General features: G+C 41.9%; 1 protein-coding gene and 1 long non-coding RNA gene across 4 annotated transcripts; one reads left to right on the forward strand and one right to left on the reverse strand.

The window, feature by feature from the left end:
• Positions 1-1,933: 1,933 nt before the first annotated feature.
• On the reverse strand, positions 1,934-6,170 carry LOC128893089 (uncharacterized). The gene is made up of 4 exons (XR_008461250.1): positions 6,078-6,170; positions 4,951-5,435; positions 4,247-4,878; positions 1,934-2,248 (listed from the first exon to the last, which is right to left on the reverse strand). It is a non-coding gene; the product is annotated as an uncharacterized LOC128893089 (long non-coding RNA).
• Positions 6,171-8,371: 2,201 nt separating this feature from the next.
• Positions 8,372-12,052, forward strand: LOC128893078 (uncharacterized). 3 transcript variants are annotated; one of them, XM_054153846.1, is made up of 5 exons: positions 8,372-8,573; positions 8,965-9,167; positions 9,238-9,350; positions 9,549-9,778; positions 10,253-12,052. In XM_054153846.1, the coding sequence occupies exons 2-5, from the start codon at positions 9,058-9,060 to the stop codon at positions 10,466-10,468; spliced, it is 669 nt and encodes a 222-aa protein (XP_054009821.1). In that variant the 5' UTR covers positions 8,372-8,573; positions 8,965-9,057; the 3' UTR covers positions 10,469-12,052. The 3 variants fall into 3 exon arrangements, with proteins under 3 accessions (XP_054009821.1, XP_054009818.1, XP_054009820.1); XM_054153843.1 differs by having other exon boundaries at positions 8,372-8,568; XM_054153845.1 differs by having other exon boundaries at positions 8,372-8,568; positions 8,969-9,167.
• Positions 12,053-15,645: the final 3,593 nt, after the last annotated feature.

The following is a 15,645-nucleotide window of genomic DNA, read 5'->3' on the forward strand; positions in this document are numbered from 1 at the left end:
ATTTGTTTCTAAATATTTTCACCGTGATTGAAGAAACTCGTAGAAATACTTTTTCAATGAAAATCAAAAGTATTTTACTTTCAATTAAATTTAATAATGCCATGAATAAAGAATAAAGAATAAAGCTTTTTGGTCTACGTGATCTCCCATTCATACCCACGACAGTGACATAATCAACTTTACTATCTAATACGAACAATTGCTGCTAACATAGTAGTTTGGATTTCGGAATGCCTTGTACTCCTTAATTTTTCTAAAGTGGTACCATGGAATTTTTTGTTGTCGGAAATGAGAATATTTATACTCCAGGGGTGAAAGGATATATTCAACAACCCCATTCATACCCACGACAGTGACATAATCAATTTTATTATCTAATACGAACAATTGCTGCTAACATAGTAGTTCGGATTTGGGAATGCTTTCTACCCTCTTATTTTTCTAAAGTGGTACCATGGAATTTTTTGTTTTCGGAAATGAGAATATTTATACTCGAGGGGTGAAAGTGCATAGTCATCCAGCAATTATTGCTATCCAAATAAGATACTAAAATTAATTAAGTCACCGGTCCTATGCATGGGGTTGCTGATTCCTTTCACCCCTCGAGTACAAAAATTCTCATTTCCAACACCAAAAAGTTCCAAGCCACCACCCCAGAGAAATAAAAGAGTGAAAAGCATTCCCGAATCCAAACTAACCCATTCGTCGTTCCAGTTTCCAACCGCAAAAAAATATCGCGAGCCAGGATCACGGAGTCTGTTCGCCGACTTCCGTGACCGGAATCGACGTCCGAGTTTGCCGTACTACGTCACTGCCGAGGGAGATCGCTAATCCGTATCAGGCCTTTTCCAGGATTTGCAGAAAATCGGAGTTGCACGCTCTGGCTGGCCGCCGAGGATGATCCTAAATAAACACGCGCATCGCCACACGACCTACATCCCCTCCACGCTTTGCTACGTACCACGGGCAACCCTCGAGCAAACAGGCGGCTACAATGCTGTGCATTGTCGCGGAAGGGCGGCAGGTTGGGGGCGCAGAGAAAAGGAGGGTTCCGATGGACGAAGGTGGAAAAAGGTGCCACGGCCGCCCTCGCCCGTTTCCTCGTCCCCTTCATGCCCCGTTGGGCTGAATATGCCCTTTTCAGGGTACACGGTGTTATGTCACGACCTGTCTACTTTGGACTCCCGTGGGAGCACGCGGACGACGAAACGGGGGCAAAATACGGGAACGGCGAGAGGAGCAGCTTGCTCGGCTGCCTGGTATGATGGATGAGAGGAATCTGGGACAAATCGATCGGCACGGACTGTGTCTCCCAACGTTCGCGGCCTTTGAAAGTACATTCTGTATTTTTCGGGAAGCCTGCTCACCCGTTCCTCGCTGGATTCGTTTTTTTTCTTTCCCCTCTGGAATTCGCTCAACGAGACCTTCTCGTGCGCCCGTTGATTTCGCCTTTGAGAAAGTTCCTTTCCGTTCTGCTGACAGGCTACGGTTTATTTTTATGGATGTAGTACTCCAGACACAATGAACAGTCCTTTCAAAGATCGAGTTACGTTGTACCCGGTCTTTCTCTGTTTTCTCTTCATGTGTGTCTTTTCGAAATAAATGTTACGTGTACACGATTGATCTCTATAGAAGCGTCTCTTTTGCCATTACTTTGCCATTGGAACAAATATATAGAAACACCATACATTTCGTCGTCCTCGAGGTAAGCGTTCCAACTCGAGTGGCCCTTTGTACCCGAAACGGTTTAATTGCATGAGAGGATACAGTTCGATTGGAAGGGAACGCGTTTCGAGATCAAGAAATTACTTACGGCCAACAATCGCGAGCACGATCTCCTCCGTGGATCCTTTCTCCGGAGGCTCGTTGATTCTTCGAGTGATCGTCGAGTCGAAAGAGAAGCGCTGGCCACGGTCAGGACCAGTTGCAGACGGCGAAACGACGTGGTTTCGTTCGAGGGACATTCGTCATTATTACCATTGACCGTTGGTCCTCGGGATCTACTCGTTCGGGTTCCACAGGAAGTGGGCCGGTCGGATCAAGGGCCTGGGCTGCCCTTTTCCATTTTAAAACGCTCCATTCAGGTGTAATAGTCAGTTAAAGACTATCCAAACATGAGATCCCACCGGCTGCCTCGATGAGCTTCCGTGCCCCTAAACTTTCTCATGGCAAACTTTTGTCGGGGTAGCGGAATTGACCCCTCGCCCGTAGCACGTTCCTCGCGGACGTTTTTGCCGTCTCAATTTGCCTGGAAGGAATACTGTTTTCAACCCGCCATTCTGCGAACAACATATTATTCTGCTACCCCCTTTTCCTTTCTTCCCTTCATGCTTTGTCCACCCTGGCATATTTTGTAGGAAAAACATTGCGGTGACGTGTCATTTGTATCGAGTATGCACCACGAACGTTACTGAAATATTTTCATGGTGACAAGATAGTCATTGCTGTAGAATTATTTTATCTTTCTCCAATTCAAAAATAACTGAGAGCAAACCACGAATTTTAATTGAACCCTTCCCTTTCGCTTTAAATATTCTATTTTCATGGTGACAAAACATTCATTGCTCTGGAATTATTTTATTTTTCTCCAATTCAAAAATAACTGATAACAAAACACGAATTTTAATCGTACCCTCCCGTTTCGCTTTAAATATTCTATTTTCATGGTGTCGACAAATTCTTTGCTCTGGAATAATTTTATCTATCTCCGTTTCGAAAATAGCTGAGAGCGAACTACGAATTTTAATTGAACCCTTAACCCTTGTACACCTGGCGTCCACAATTCAGGACACAACATTAACAAATTACCGACGCTATCGTTTAGGACGAATGCTCTTACTTCTGCACACGAAGAAAGATCAGTTTTCCGCGAAAACTGCACTATTAGATTCGTTTTGCATTTCTTCCATACTAATTTTAGTCCAAGTTAAAAATGAAAATTACATTAGTACACGGAAAAAAAAATAATTCAAGTCTGAAAGGGTTAAGTTATGTGTTTTACGACATAGGTCCTCTTAATCGTAACAGACATTTTAATGTCATATTTAATTATTATTGTAGACATTATCATAGTGTAATGCACCTTGTCGACACTACAACTCCATTGAAAATAAATTGAACGACTATCAGGGTTTCTCGTATAAAGACCGTTTAACTTAGCATATTTATCGTTGAAATTCTTCTAATCGAAAAAAAATAATTCAGGACCGAAAGGGTTAAACAAACCATCGCGAAGATGTCCCACCGTCGGCATAATTCTCTCCGGAAATTTATTTGCGTCTACTTAGCTTCCCCGATTTCGCAACGCGAATACGGAACGCGGACCACCCGCGTCCGCCTAAATGGAGGAATCATCTCGAGTGTATTTATTCACGTGATCTTCGAACAACAAACGTAGAAATCCTTAAATCCTAAATCAACCTGCTGCGAAGCCGAAACCGAAAGCAAACTGCAAACAAACGGGCGGCAGTGGAAACGTGAGGGTAGCCCCGTGGTCCAATCTGGCGAAAGTCAAATATTGGGTGACTAAATAGAACGTGCTTCTGCGGGCCATTTCAGTCATCGCGATTTAATGGCGGTGTGCTTCGCGGCTAATCCTATTTTATTATCGTTTTCGACGTTTATACGAGGAAACCCTCTTCCGAGCGATCCACGAATGGACGAATTAAGGGGTTATTCTGGTATGGATATGGAGAACCTCGTGCATTTTTATGGGACGCGAACAATAACCGAACTTTCGAGCGCCGGGAAAAATAACATCGACTCGTCCTTTTGGATATCGAGCACGTGCTGGTAATGTATAATTGAGCCATTCATTGCGCAAATCGATTAACTCCACGAAACAAAAAGTGGACAAATGCGACGAAATAATGTACATTGGTTTTGAAAATTCCGTTTGTAATATAAATTCAAGTATTAGGGGGGCCAGAAAGTAATTTCATTTCTTTTCAAATAGAACAACTTTATACTTTTACCTAGCGACCAAATTCTCAATACTTCTCAATACTTTCTGGTTCCCTTAATAAATATTGTAGAACAAATACAGATGTAGCTTTCATCTAACGGTATACAAAATTAATTAGAAAGAATAGCCAAGAAATAATCGTCAGTAACGTTACAATTTTTATGCGACTGGAGTTAATCGAATTGTGCAGGGAATGGCTCAATTAACCCCGTGTATGTAAAATACACGTACATCAATTAACAGAATTTCGAATTTAAGTTTGATGCATTATAGAAAACTTACAGAATTTGTTGCTGTTCCTCGTTCAGAAATTCAGTCGTCCACTCGCAAGTTGCATCGAGAGCGTCGTCCTGGTGCGTTTCAGAGTCTTCCCGGAAATCGTCTTCAGCGAGCAATCTCCGTTCGCCTCGGCTCACGGTGGGCAAAGACACCTCAATCGGAGGTGTCGTAAAAAATGCTTTTCGCGAGTGCCCGAGGGAAGCTTTTAAGTCGGTCCTTATCTGAAACGACCTGGCTTCTCGCTGGCGGTAGTTGGGCGTCGAATGAGAGCGAACGAGGAAAAAGGAGGAACGAGGAGACATAGTAGCAGGGTCGCCGAGGCAAGACAATGACCGCTGTTCAAACACCGGACTTCAAACGGTTGCCGCGCACCGCGAGCAGTCGACGCCGTTGCGTTCGAGCGGCACCTCTGGAACGGAGGAACGCATTCCCGCGGGAGTTTAAGGACATCCGGCGACTGAAATAACAAATATTTGTGCCACGGAAGGTTGCAGACTTGGCGAACCCTTTCATTTGTAACGACAAGCTCGAAATTAGTGCCGCGGCGAAGGGAAACGAAGTTAGTGGCTCTCTAGGAATGTTTTACTAGGACCGTGCTCCTCTTGGGGCACCAGCTACCACGCTCGCGATAAACCCTGAAATAACCAAGTCTTTGTAAACACAGGTGCAAATAACAACTGGTTCGACACGTTGACGAACACGATTACCTGTAGAAATTTTATTTCGCCCGTTCCTGCGCCGAGAAATTCGTGCGTGCCGCCACTCCGAGGTAAAACCTTCCGAAGTTCGGGGCTCGATCGACGTTTACACCAAACATGGAATAATCGGCGACCATTCTCTCTCGCGGGGCGACCGGCAATTGCGACGTCGAGAAAATTGCAGGAATGCCGGGAGAAGTGGGTCGATTATCTCTCGGCGTTCCGCGGCGGTTGGCGTCAGAAACGAGACTCGTGTTGCGAGTCAGTACGGACTCGTGTCCCGAGTGACTTAATTAACAGCAACGTTTGACTCTAACGAGAGAAGTGATTCCTCGTGCACAATGACGAGTATTGATTGCGTCCTCTGTCGCGGCAGCGCCGAGACTCCAGCGGGAATCTCGCCAAAAGTCGAGAAAACAGCTTCCAACGATTCGTTGTTTACGTGAATTATGCAACGAGGAGATGAAATGGACCACCTGGTTTGTATTCTGACCCTGCGAAAGGAAATGATTCAATTAGATGTACTGAATGACGGGTTGATGTTATTGGACACGTTATTTAAAAATAAAAATGACACGTATCTAAATATTATTTAAAAGTAACACGTCTTTGTCGTTACACGGAATTTACCCTAATTATATGGAGTCTAAAGTAAATTAGAAGTAAATACTGTAATTAGAGCAATTATTAGATGTATTGAATGATGTACTGATGTTGTTGAACACGTTATTTACAAAAATAAAAATTAATTTGACTGATCATAATGGAATTGTTCAAATTACTTTGAAAAAGATCTGAAGAAATAGTAATAGTATCACGTCTCCATCACTACATGGAAATAACTCTCATTACAGTCACTCCTATAAATATTCGTACCCTCTGTTTATTGAAGGAATTTGTCTAAATTAAATAACTGGTTTGATATTCTGAAATAAAGTCATAATGAAATATGATGATGTACATAATAAATACGAATAAGCTTCTACATATTTATAATGAAAAATTCATTTGATCAAATCTATTATTTAATTCAGACAGACTTCCTTAGCAGACGAAAAGTGTACGAATATTTAAGTGACTGACTGCATATGGTGTCTGAACTAAACTAAAAGTAAATGCAGTAATGATGTAATTACCGTAAATCGATGAATCGAGAATTGCTGTGTAGTTATGTACCGTGGCAATTCTCTGTTACGAGCTCTGTGTCGTTGAACCGTTCGCGGTTGGATTGTAAATGAGACTGGCAACGGTCGGCTGTTTTTTCTAAACTTGAAATATCGACAATGTCATGTTTACATCTAAGAGACCATACCTAGTCGAATTTCAGGCCAACGATTCCAGGAAGTGGGAATGACTTTGGCAAGGGAATTCCTTGTGACGAAATAACGATAAGAAAAACAGTACCGAGCCGCGTAAACAGAATTTAACGGACAACGTAATACCATCTAACAGCGTCGTTCAAATTTGTTGACCGGCAATTTTAAACAGAAGCGACTTCGCGTCACCGTTACTTCGTAATTCAATATAAAATTAAGAGAACCTAAATAAACTGCGATAAACTTTATTTATACTTTACCAAAATTAAATGTTTTTCTCTTTCTTTTCTTTTTATGATTTGTAAATAATTATGTGATGTAGGTGAAAGTTCTTCCTTGTGTAAAAATTACAAGAAATAAGTTATCTATATTTTACCAACAAAATGAATTGAAATGAAATCTTTTACGTACTTTTTATATAACTATACAATTTTTATATATCGCCCTGGGTTTCGTCAATTGAAATATTAGACCCATTAATTTATTTTACGTTCTACTACGTATCATGGAGGAAAATATTCGCTCGTTCAAACGGGCGAATATCCATTGGAGGGAAAGTAATACCAAAATTACTAGAGGCGCTAGAATTTCCAGTAGCGAAATGAAATTTGGCAAAGCGTCGTTGTTTGCCAGGCGTGGACGTTGAAGCGGCAGATTTCGCTGTCCACTTTGCCAATTCGCGACGGTTTTACCGTTCCTCGAACAATCTACAAACGAAGAAGTTCCCGAGCCTAAACACGGCTGGCTCCTCTCGAGGCTGCCAATTATTCCCTGCCACACGTCGGCGCGCTGATGGAACAGCCCGCGAAAGAGGCGTAGGGACGTGATAAATCTCCCTGGGGGAAAAAACTAGCTGCCCAAAAATATATGCAAGCTGTAGATGGATGGGTGGAGTGCAAGGGCGGTGCCCGGTGCCGAACAGTCTCGTCTTAGTTTGTTTCTCAGGACTTTTTTGCCCCTCCGTGCCTCTCTCTATCTCTCTCTCTCTCTGGCTTCACCCTCTCGGCGTCCTTTCTGTACATTTTTTAGCGTATGAACGATTAGAAGAGGGCGGACGCTCGTCAGTCAAACCTTGAACTCGTTTCTGGCGTATGCAAATGGAGGGCCGCATTGTCTTCGACGTTCGACTTTCGTCGTTTAATGGCTTCGAATATAGCGAGCTAGAGCGATATCGTCGCCCTTCGAGGGCGGAGAACGTGCGACAGGGTGGCGGGTAGAAGATGGAGGTCAGACATAATTTAGGAGTTAGGAGTGACATAATTTGGAATTATTGTTTCAATTTTTGCAGAAAATGATTCTCGCGTTCCTATTCTCTAGAGTGTAGGCGTTCCGAACCGATGCTTTGTCAGAAGATAAATAGCAGCCTGTGTTAACTTAGAGCAGCTCTATCCACTCGCCAAACAGGCAGGAATTAGCCGAGACTAGGGGCCAGTTGTTAAAACGCGCCGAAAACACGAATAGACTTAGTGTAGCTCGTGCAAATACAGTTGAATATACAAGGTTCAAATTTTCTGCTAAAAACCAGAACAATTTTCAAACGGTCGCTTTTTCGGACTTATTATTAGCTTGTCCCGAAAGTTTCTTTCGCTTTATTAATAAATAATACATGCGCAATAGTTTATGTATTATGTTACATTGCTGAATTTTCCACGATTCATGTTGCTCCATTACTGTTACAACATGAATATATATGAAATCAGATTGTTTATTTATATAAACACGACCACAGAAAATAATTGAGTGCAACTCGCGGAAGAAACTTTCGGGACAACCTAATATTAAGCTACACGTTGTATATTATCTTCGGTATTCTCATTCGAAAGCACTATTAATTTATTTGAAACATGCCTAGATTCGCATCTTTGCAAAGTGAATAAATCTCCAAAAATATCCATAATAACCCATATCTACAATTATTTCTCCTTTTTCGTTTATGTCTTCTAATAGCACACACGGTATATTGTACCTAATATTCGTGGAATTGTTTCCTTTGTATTTACATATCCGAAGAAGGTCAGTAGTTAACTAGAACCGTTGGGTTTTGGTTCTTACACTGTTTTTGTATTTTCGAAGGAGTCCTCGTAGCAGCAGCAGTCTTTGTTTGCGAACGCTACGTACACGTACGAGAGCGAATAATGTAAATACATATAATAAGGACTTCTCAGTGGCAGTGGTCGACCCCGTATTCGAAGCCAGTTCAGTTGAGAATTTTCATTTGAGAGCGACAGTTTCGATCGGGATGAACGTAGTGGATTTTACGAAGGAATTTACGGAGCTGATTAGTCGTTGGAAGAGGCCCACTTTTGCAAACGTAAAGTATATGATACGTTTATATATAATAAGTATATATATAATAATGATTTTTCTAAAAGCTGTCCGATTTCGCGTAAAATATTTTCTATCGAGAACGACGACAAATCCGTGTATCGCATTGTACGCGTTTTAAGCGAGAACTCTACTAAAAATGCTGCGATATTTGTAAAGTATCACTGATCAATTTTTATTACACCGAAGTGAATTCTATTCTGCGTTTGAAATTTGAATTATTTTTAATAACTGAGTCGCTCTTAATTCTTTCGAATTGCGAACTCGGGCACAGCTCTTGATCGATGATAATTATTTTTTAATCAAGTTCGAGTGAACAAAACGTATTTGTCAATGCTGTATTCGAAAGTGTTAGATGGATAAAGTTTGAACGTTTCGATAGGTAGATGGCAGCCAGTCCCCGGTAGTAACGAACGATAAATTGTTAAACGCGATACAAGATGTGCTTCAAGTACAGCTGGGAGTGAATTTGCGAATGCCTGACTATTCTTCAGTGAAGACACCTGCGACAGGAATCGCAGTATGTACTCCGAACGCACCTACGATCTTAAAGCCGGACATCGAAAGTGGTGGCTATTTGGCGAGGTAGGTGATCTGTTTCTGAAACTCTTCGAACGTTGCAATTGCTATTTTAATTATAAATTTATTCTTTTAGATTCGGATCGCTGGATACTTTGATGCTATCGTGTGAATCCAAGAATATCCTCAGTCCTGCCACCGAACCACCGAAAAGTGGGGGAAAGATGGAGGTCGTTGAGAACAAGGCAAGTAAATATAATACATAAGTGATCTGTACTAAAAAAAAAACTGTTCCTTTCTTCTGTACGTGCTTACTTTCTTTGAATATACAGTTTGTATAGTTTGAGAATTTTTGGAAGTTCCTTAGTGGTTGCTAATCAGACTATAGATATTTAAAGTTTAAAAACACTATTGTAAAATACGTATATTTCTACAATTTTCAGCGAGTCTTAAGATCCGACAAAGTAAATCACGCAAACTCCGCCAAGAGAAGCGACACGTTCGTTCGCGAAGAAGCTAGAAAGAAATCAATGAATGGCGTCGTGAACCAGAAGGGAGACGATGGTTCCCCGCGAAAGGAGCCAGTCATTAACGATCTAAAGAAAATCATAAATGATATGCTCGTGCTACGAAGGCACGCAGCGGACGTCGTATCGAAAATCGACGACATGAAGCAGGTAAAGTAATTTATTATTGACCCGTGTTTAAGAAAGGAATATATATAATGTAATGAAACTTGGAGAACATGTTTACATACAATCAGTGTGAGAACTATTCGTACAGCAACCAATTTAAAATAGAACTGACAAGAGAAGAAATAAGAAGTTAACATTAAAAGTAATAGACTCTAATTCATGCGAAATCTACTCTAAAAATATGTAGGAATGTCGGGCATTTTGCAAACAAGCAGTTTATATCTTCCATATTTGCCAAGGAAATACTTCCAAAAAATTACAATATTTACTTGAATATATGTATAAAATGTTCTGAAAGTTTCATTCAGTTATGTACATTCGTTTCTTGTTACAGAAATTCACGCAAATCATTAAAAAGAAGTCCTAAACCTATTTCACCTTTAAAACCACTTTTCCTACAATTTCAATGACAATTATTAAAACAATTTCTAACACAGAGAAATCTTAATTCCACAGAAAGTGTATCCACAGACAATAAAGCCTATTCGGCGCCTGTCCTCCGTCGGCGTTTATTCCAGCACGAGTCGTACCTCGACGCTGACGAGACCACCTCCATCGTCGAAGCATCGAAGATCTACTTCCGGTGTTCTGGGTACACCCACGTCTTCGAAATTGAATCTGGCGCCTCCAACAGAGAAAAGCATCCCTCTGCAGAAGCGCAAGAGCACCTAAGATCGCGACAAATCTCTACTGCGGACTTTTTAATTACCCTAATCTTCGATACGCGTCAGGAAAGCGTAATAATGTACAGAAATCGAGTCAAGGACTCACTTCCGGTTCCCTGGACCGTGGTAACGGATTAACTTAACAAGGACTCGAGATTAGGCGTCGATGAAGAGACGGGAAATTGGGGCTGCGTTTGCGTGTTGAACTCCATACGGAAGCTCGAAACGAAGAAAACGAAAGCTAAAGAACTCGAGAGATTACGAAGTCAATTGATCAGGTTATGTTCTACTAATGACGTGCGTGACTCTGCGGTTTCGTTTGCTAAGACCGCTGATAGATGCCAGAAAACGCATCGACCCGATATCGCGTAAACCAGCATGGACGTTCGATTTGATCATAGTTGAAGTTTCGATATGCCGAACGAGGCAACCTAATTCAGTCATGTGTCGAAAAATTCGCGTCATCGATGAACTTCGTCGAATCACCGTATTCGTCGTTTCTTCCCGCTCGGCGTCGAATTGCTAATCCGTTTTCGTTTAAGGATGTGTTTACATTAATGTACGTACTTTCTTAGACGAAAATGGTAATTCGATGTTGAAGAGAAGAGGAACGATGATTCGATCGAATTTATCGATGACGCGTATCTTCTATCACACGATCGAATTAGGGTACCTCGATTTCGCATATCGAGAAACTAAACGATGATTAAAATCGAGTCTGTACTGTTTTTCGCAATATCGGGTCGCTGCGTTCTTCTATCGACTATCAGGGGGTTGACGGAACGAAACCGCAGATGCAGCACGAAATCGTTAGAATGGAATCGAATTGTTGCACCGTCTATTGCTCCCTCGAATCTCCGCGCTCTTCTCTCATTTTAAGTTCAGGTATGGCGCTCGGTACGTGAACAAGTTCTCAATTTATCGTTGAGTACTCGGCAGTTAACTGTGAAGCCTTGTTAGCTTAATTCCTTGTTATGTGATTTAACGAACATTGATGGTAGTGATATTAATTTTATATTTCGGACTAGAATCGATACTTATAAAAATAGGTAGTCTTGCGTAGGATGGATTTAGGTATAATAGGTGTATTTCTTCGAGTTCTCAATGTTTCGTTCATGATCGAGTCCTTTTTAGAATACAATTATTTTTAATTAACTTGTTCGATCCTTCGAGCAGGATGACGCTTTTTGGAATATCCTCGTTAATTTCGATTCTCTGAATGGTCTTGTTCGATTTTCTACTTTGATATCTGTCCATTGTGTAACTTTTTCAAACACTTCCCTAGCACCATTAGACTTGTGTTAATATTCTGCGATTCCTGCGATCTGTCTCCGATATTTAATGTCTTTTTTAAACGTCCTGTGTTGACTTGTACAGAATTAGGGTCGTTCTCGATATAGTACTTCAAAAGTTTGATGGTAAATACACAGTGAGATCTTGAGCTTTAATTTGTACTGTCCGGAATTTTGTATATAATATTGTCTGGAATTATTTTATTGACCTGAACAATTACTATCGACTTTGTTATTTAGTGTCCACTTACTTCTCGTACACAATTGCTTGAAATATTTAATAAACGATAGTAACGTTATGAGAGAATGTACTAGTGCATCCTGCCCACTAATTAATTAATTTATATTCAACACCATCCAATCACTCAATCACGAATGAACATACTAAGAGTACATACCAAGTAAAATTATTTTTCACCCTCCGGATCCGATAAAATGCCAACGAAACGTTTCAATTATTTGTATCGCGTTTCGATGAAGTTGCATCACCGCGGTCTCACGCGCGTACTTTCGAAACTCGATCGGCGGCTCGACGTGGGTGAACATCGACCGCGGGCGGTGCTCTGGATGATGCATTTTCGTCGTCTTTTTTCCCTCGTACACCTTGCGTTCCCGAAGCTGCACCGCGTTGCAGAAATGAGAGCGGCGGGAGGCGAAAATTGTTAAGCCACGGTTCGTTGTTTGATCGCGGACGAATTCTAGCCCGGAGCGTCGCCGCGGGCCACCGTCGCCGATCTGTGTGCAGATTCCTCTCAGAAATGGGCGTGAAGATCGATTTTCTCTTTTTAATGATTTATCGCCTCGATTTCGTGAGCGGTCCGCGTCCTAAGATTTTAATCGACCGGACACTGGCACCGCTTCTCTTCGATTCATCATCGACCCACCGCGGGCACAAGTACCCCGAAATACGGCAGTTTGTTGCAAATTGCGATCGAAGACAACTACAGAGTACGTGCGGTTGTCTTTAGTAGGTTGGGGAGAATTCGTAGAATTTACGGTGAATAAGTAACGGAGTTTCTGAGAATACCTTGATACACTTTCCAAGAAAAATTGCGGTGGAGATAACTAGAGAATGCACCGTTTAGTTTGAGAAGGTTGGGCAGAATCGGTAGAATTTACAATGTACGATAAGTAACGAAAATAATAATAATCGAAGTAGATATTCTTTCCCATCCAGTTTCTTGAAATACCATCAATCAACAAATCATTTCTTCTGTAATCACATTCCCAACAAAATACCTGTGCATCTCCTCGTCAAAGTCAAGGTGTGAAACAAGCATCAAATTGTAAAATGACCACATTCCTGAAGTTTCCTCGCGAACACGATAATCTAGCCTGCTTATATCCTCATTTTCGACCTAATTTCCATAATATTTCCTGTAAAAAGCGAGCTCCGCTTCGCGGGACCTGTCGAGAGGACTACATCAGCGGTATCATGTCATCAGCTCGGCCAATTCGAATACTCTTATTAATATTAATGAACAAATACTTTTTCTGGGAGCGACGTGGACTGTAATGACACGTTCCCTCGGTCGCCATTAATACCGGCCCGTGATCATCGCGGTACCCAGCTGCCACTTTGTCCAGAAACGTATTTGCGGCGCGGCTCCGCGTCTTTTTGCCACTCACGAACCAACCCTTTTCTTCCACGCTGCTCACCGCGGACGAACGAGCCTCTTCTTCCTCCCCGCGAACGCGAGTCGTCCGCCTATCCTGTCCTATCCGACGGAAGACGTTTCGGGGGACGACCAATTTGCCCGGCAAAAACGGATCGCATCTTTCAAAAACATACTTGCGGACGGGGGAAAAAGCGTGGCAAATTCGGGAAAGGACGACGGGCGCACACGTGAACGCGGAATTTTTACCGTCTGGGACATTTAACACCCTCTTCCATTTATACCCCGTACTGGCGTGGAGAGATGAATCCTATAAATCATAAAGCAAATCGCGCTAAAAGGCTCGGGAGTTCGTTGACTTCGATTTCGGACACCTGCGACGAGTTCGACGGCGGAAATTTTTGCTCCATATGTGCGGCTAGACTGTGATTAACAGGTTAGCGGGACTTTTCACGTGGGTTATCGAATAAATTGAGTTTGGAAGTGAAGGGATTCAGAGATGAAGGGAACGATATAGAGGAATATTTAGAAGAAATATTGTTCCTATATAGACGAGAAATTTTAGTGATATCGTCAGTAAAAATTTCGTACACAATTTTTTCAGGATGATTGACAAACTCGATGGACATTTATGTAGCTTAAAATTCACATCTATGTATACATTTTTGAGATATTTGTACTATTAACGACACGTGATTTAGAACACAGCATTCAGGATCTGTACCATTTTCAATAAACATAGAGGGTACGAATACTTATATTGACTGACTGTATGTTCATATTGCGAAGGTGATATACCAATCTACCAAATATGTATGAAACTCAGCTGTAATGCAAGAAACTAAATTATCATGTAAACATACATTTTGCTCTCTGGGTTAAACTGCTCATAAACTGATGAATTCCCTTGTCAGCCATGTACCATCAAGAAAAACTACCCCGCAGCCGCCACAAGAATTAATCAATAATACCCGCCCTTGATACAAGGGTAATCGACCACTCAACCTGTTGAGCCAATCCGCTAAGTAAACCAATTGCACGAAAAATCTCCAAAGAACTGCTGTACCTCTCGACCGTCTAAATGAAGGAAAAGAGCGCAAGTATCCGATCACGCGATCGCCGTTGCATCCCCAGACGAGCCTGCAATTTGGCCCCCGAGATGCAGGCTACCTTGGCACCTGTTATCGAAACGCGAGATCTATGATTCGCATGCAAAGTCGAAACGCTTACAGGTAGCAAAAAGTCTCTCGTTCGAGGCTTGCTCGTTGCAGCCCCTCGAGCGGAATCTCTGCGGCGAATCAATGAGAAACAGGACAACGGAAGGGAGAGGGGGGCCTCGAAGACGTAGCAAAAAATAGGTGGAGAATAGGAGCAGCCAGGATTCGGTAAACGCTAGTTTGGCGCAACCTGCGGCCGAAGGGGGACGCCCGACCGGGGGAAAGATGATTACACGTGTCTTTTTAACACAAAAGGCTCGAAAACCAACACCGTAATACGACGGGGTGCCCGGCGCCTTGTAATTCGCCGCGTCCACGCCGGGGCATGGTTTCGTGATGAGACAACCGTTCTGAAAATTGCGATAGTCGCCACTAAAATAAGGCGAGATTGGCTCCGTGCCTTGGGACCGCGTCGTCGTTGACGGAGGCCACCTCTCCTGGACGAGTTATTATTTGCTTTTGCCCTGGGCGACGATCACGGTGCTTATCGTGCCACCTCGGATGCAACGGTGGGTGCGTCACGCCCAATACGTCTCTGCAAAATAAAAACAAACTCTCTTGTTACCTGGAAACGCGTGGGTGCTACGATTGAGGGAGGGGGGCTGTTGCTTTTCGGGGGGGAAAATTTAGCGGAAATTAGAGAAAATACGAAGTTGTGAGTTGGAAGAAAGTTTGGAGATAGGAGGTGTACATTTAAATGTAAGAATTCTGTAAGGGTAGATATTTTAGTCATTTTTAATAAAGTGATTATATATTGTCTATTTTATTGTCTATCGTATATTTGTCTGATCATATATTGTCTGATCATATATTGTCTGATTATATATTGTCTATCATGTACTCTCTATCATATATTGTCTGTCATATATGTCTATCGTACAATTGTCTATCAGATAATTGCCTATCATAATGTCTATCATATATTGTCTGTCGTATATGTCTATCGTACAATTGCCTATCATATTCTCTATCATATATATTTTCTATCATGTATTCTCTATCATATATTGTCTGTCATATATGTCTATCATAATGTCTATCACATATTGTCTATCATGT

The sequence above is a fragment of the Hylaeus anthracinus genome, unplaced genomic scaffold (genome assembly GCF_026225885.1).
Source record: "Hylaeus anthracinus isolate JK02 unplaced genomic scaffold, UHH_iyHylAnth1.0_haploid 2, whole genome shotgun sequence".
Taxonomy (NCBI): domain Eukaryota; kingdom Metazoa; phylum Arthropoda; class Insecta; order Hymenoptera; family Colletidae; genus Hylaeus; species Hylaeus anthracinus.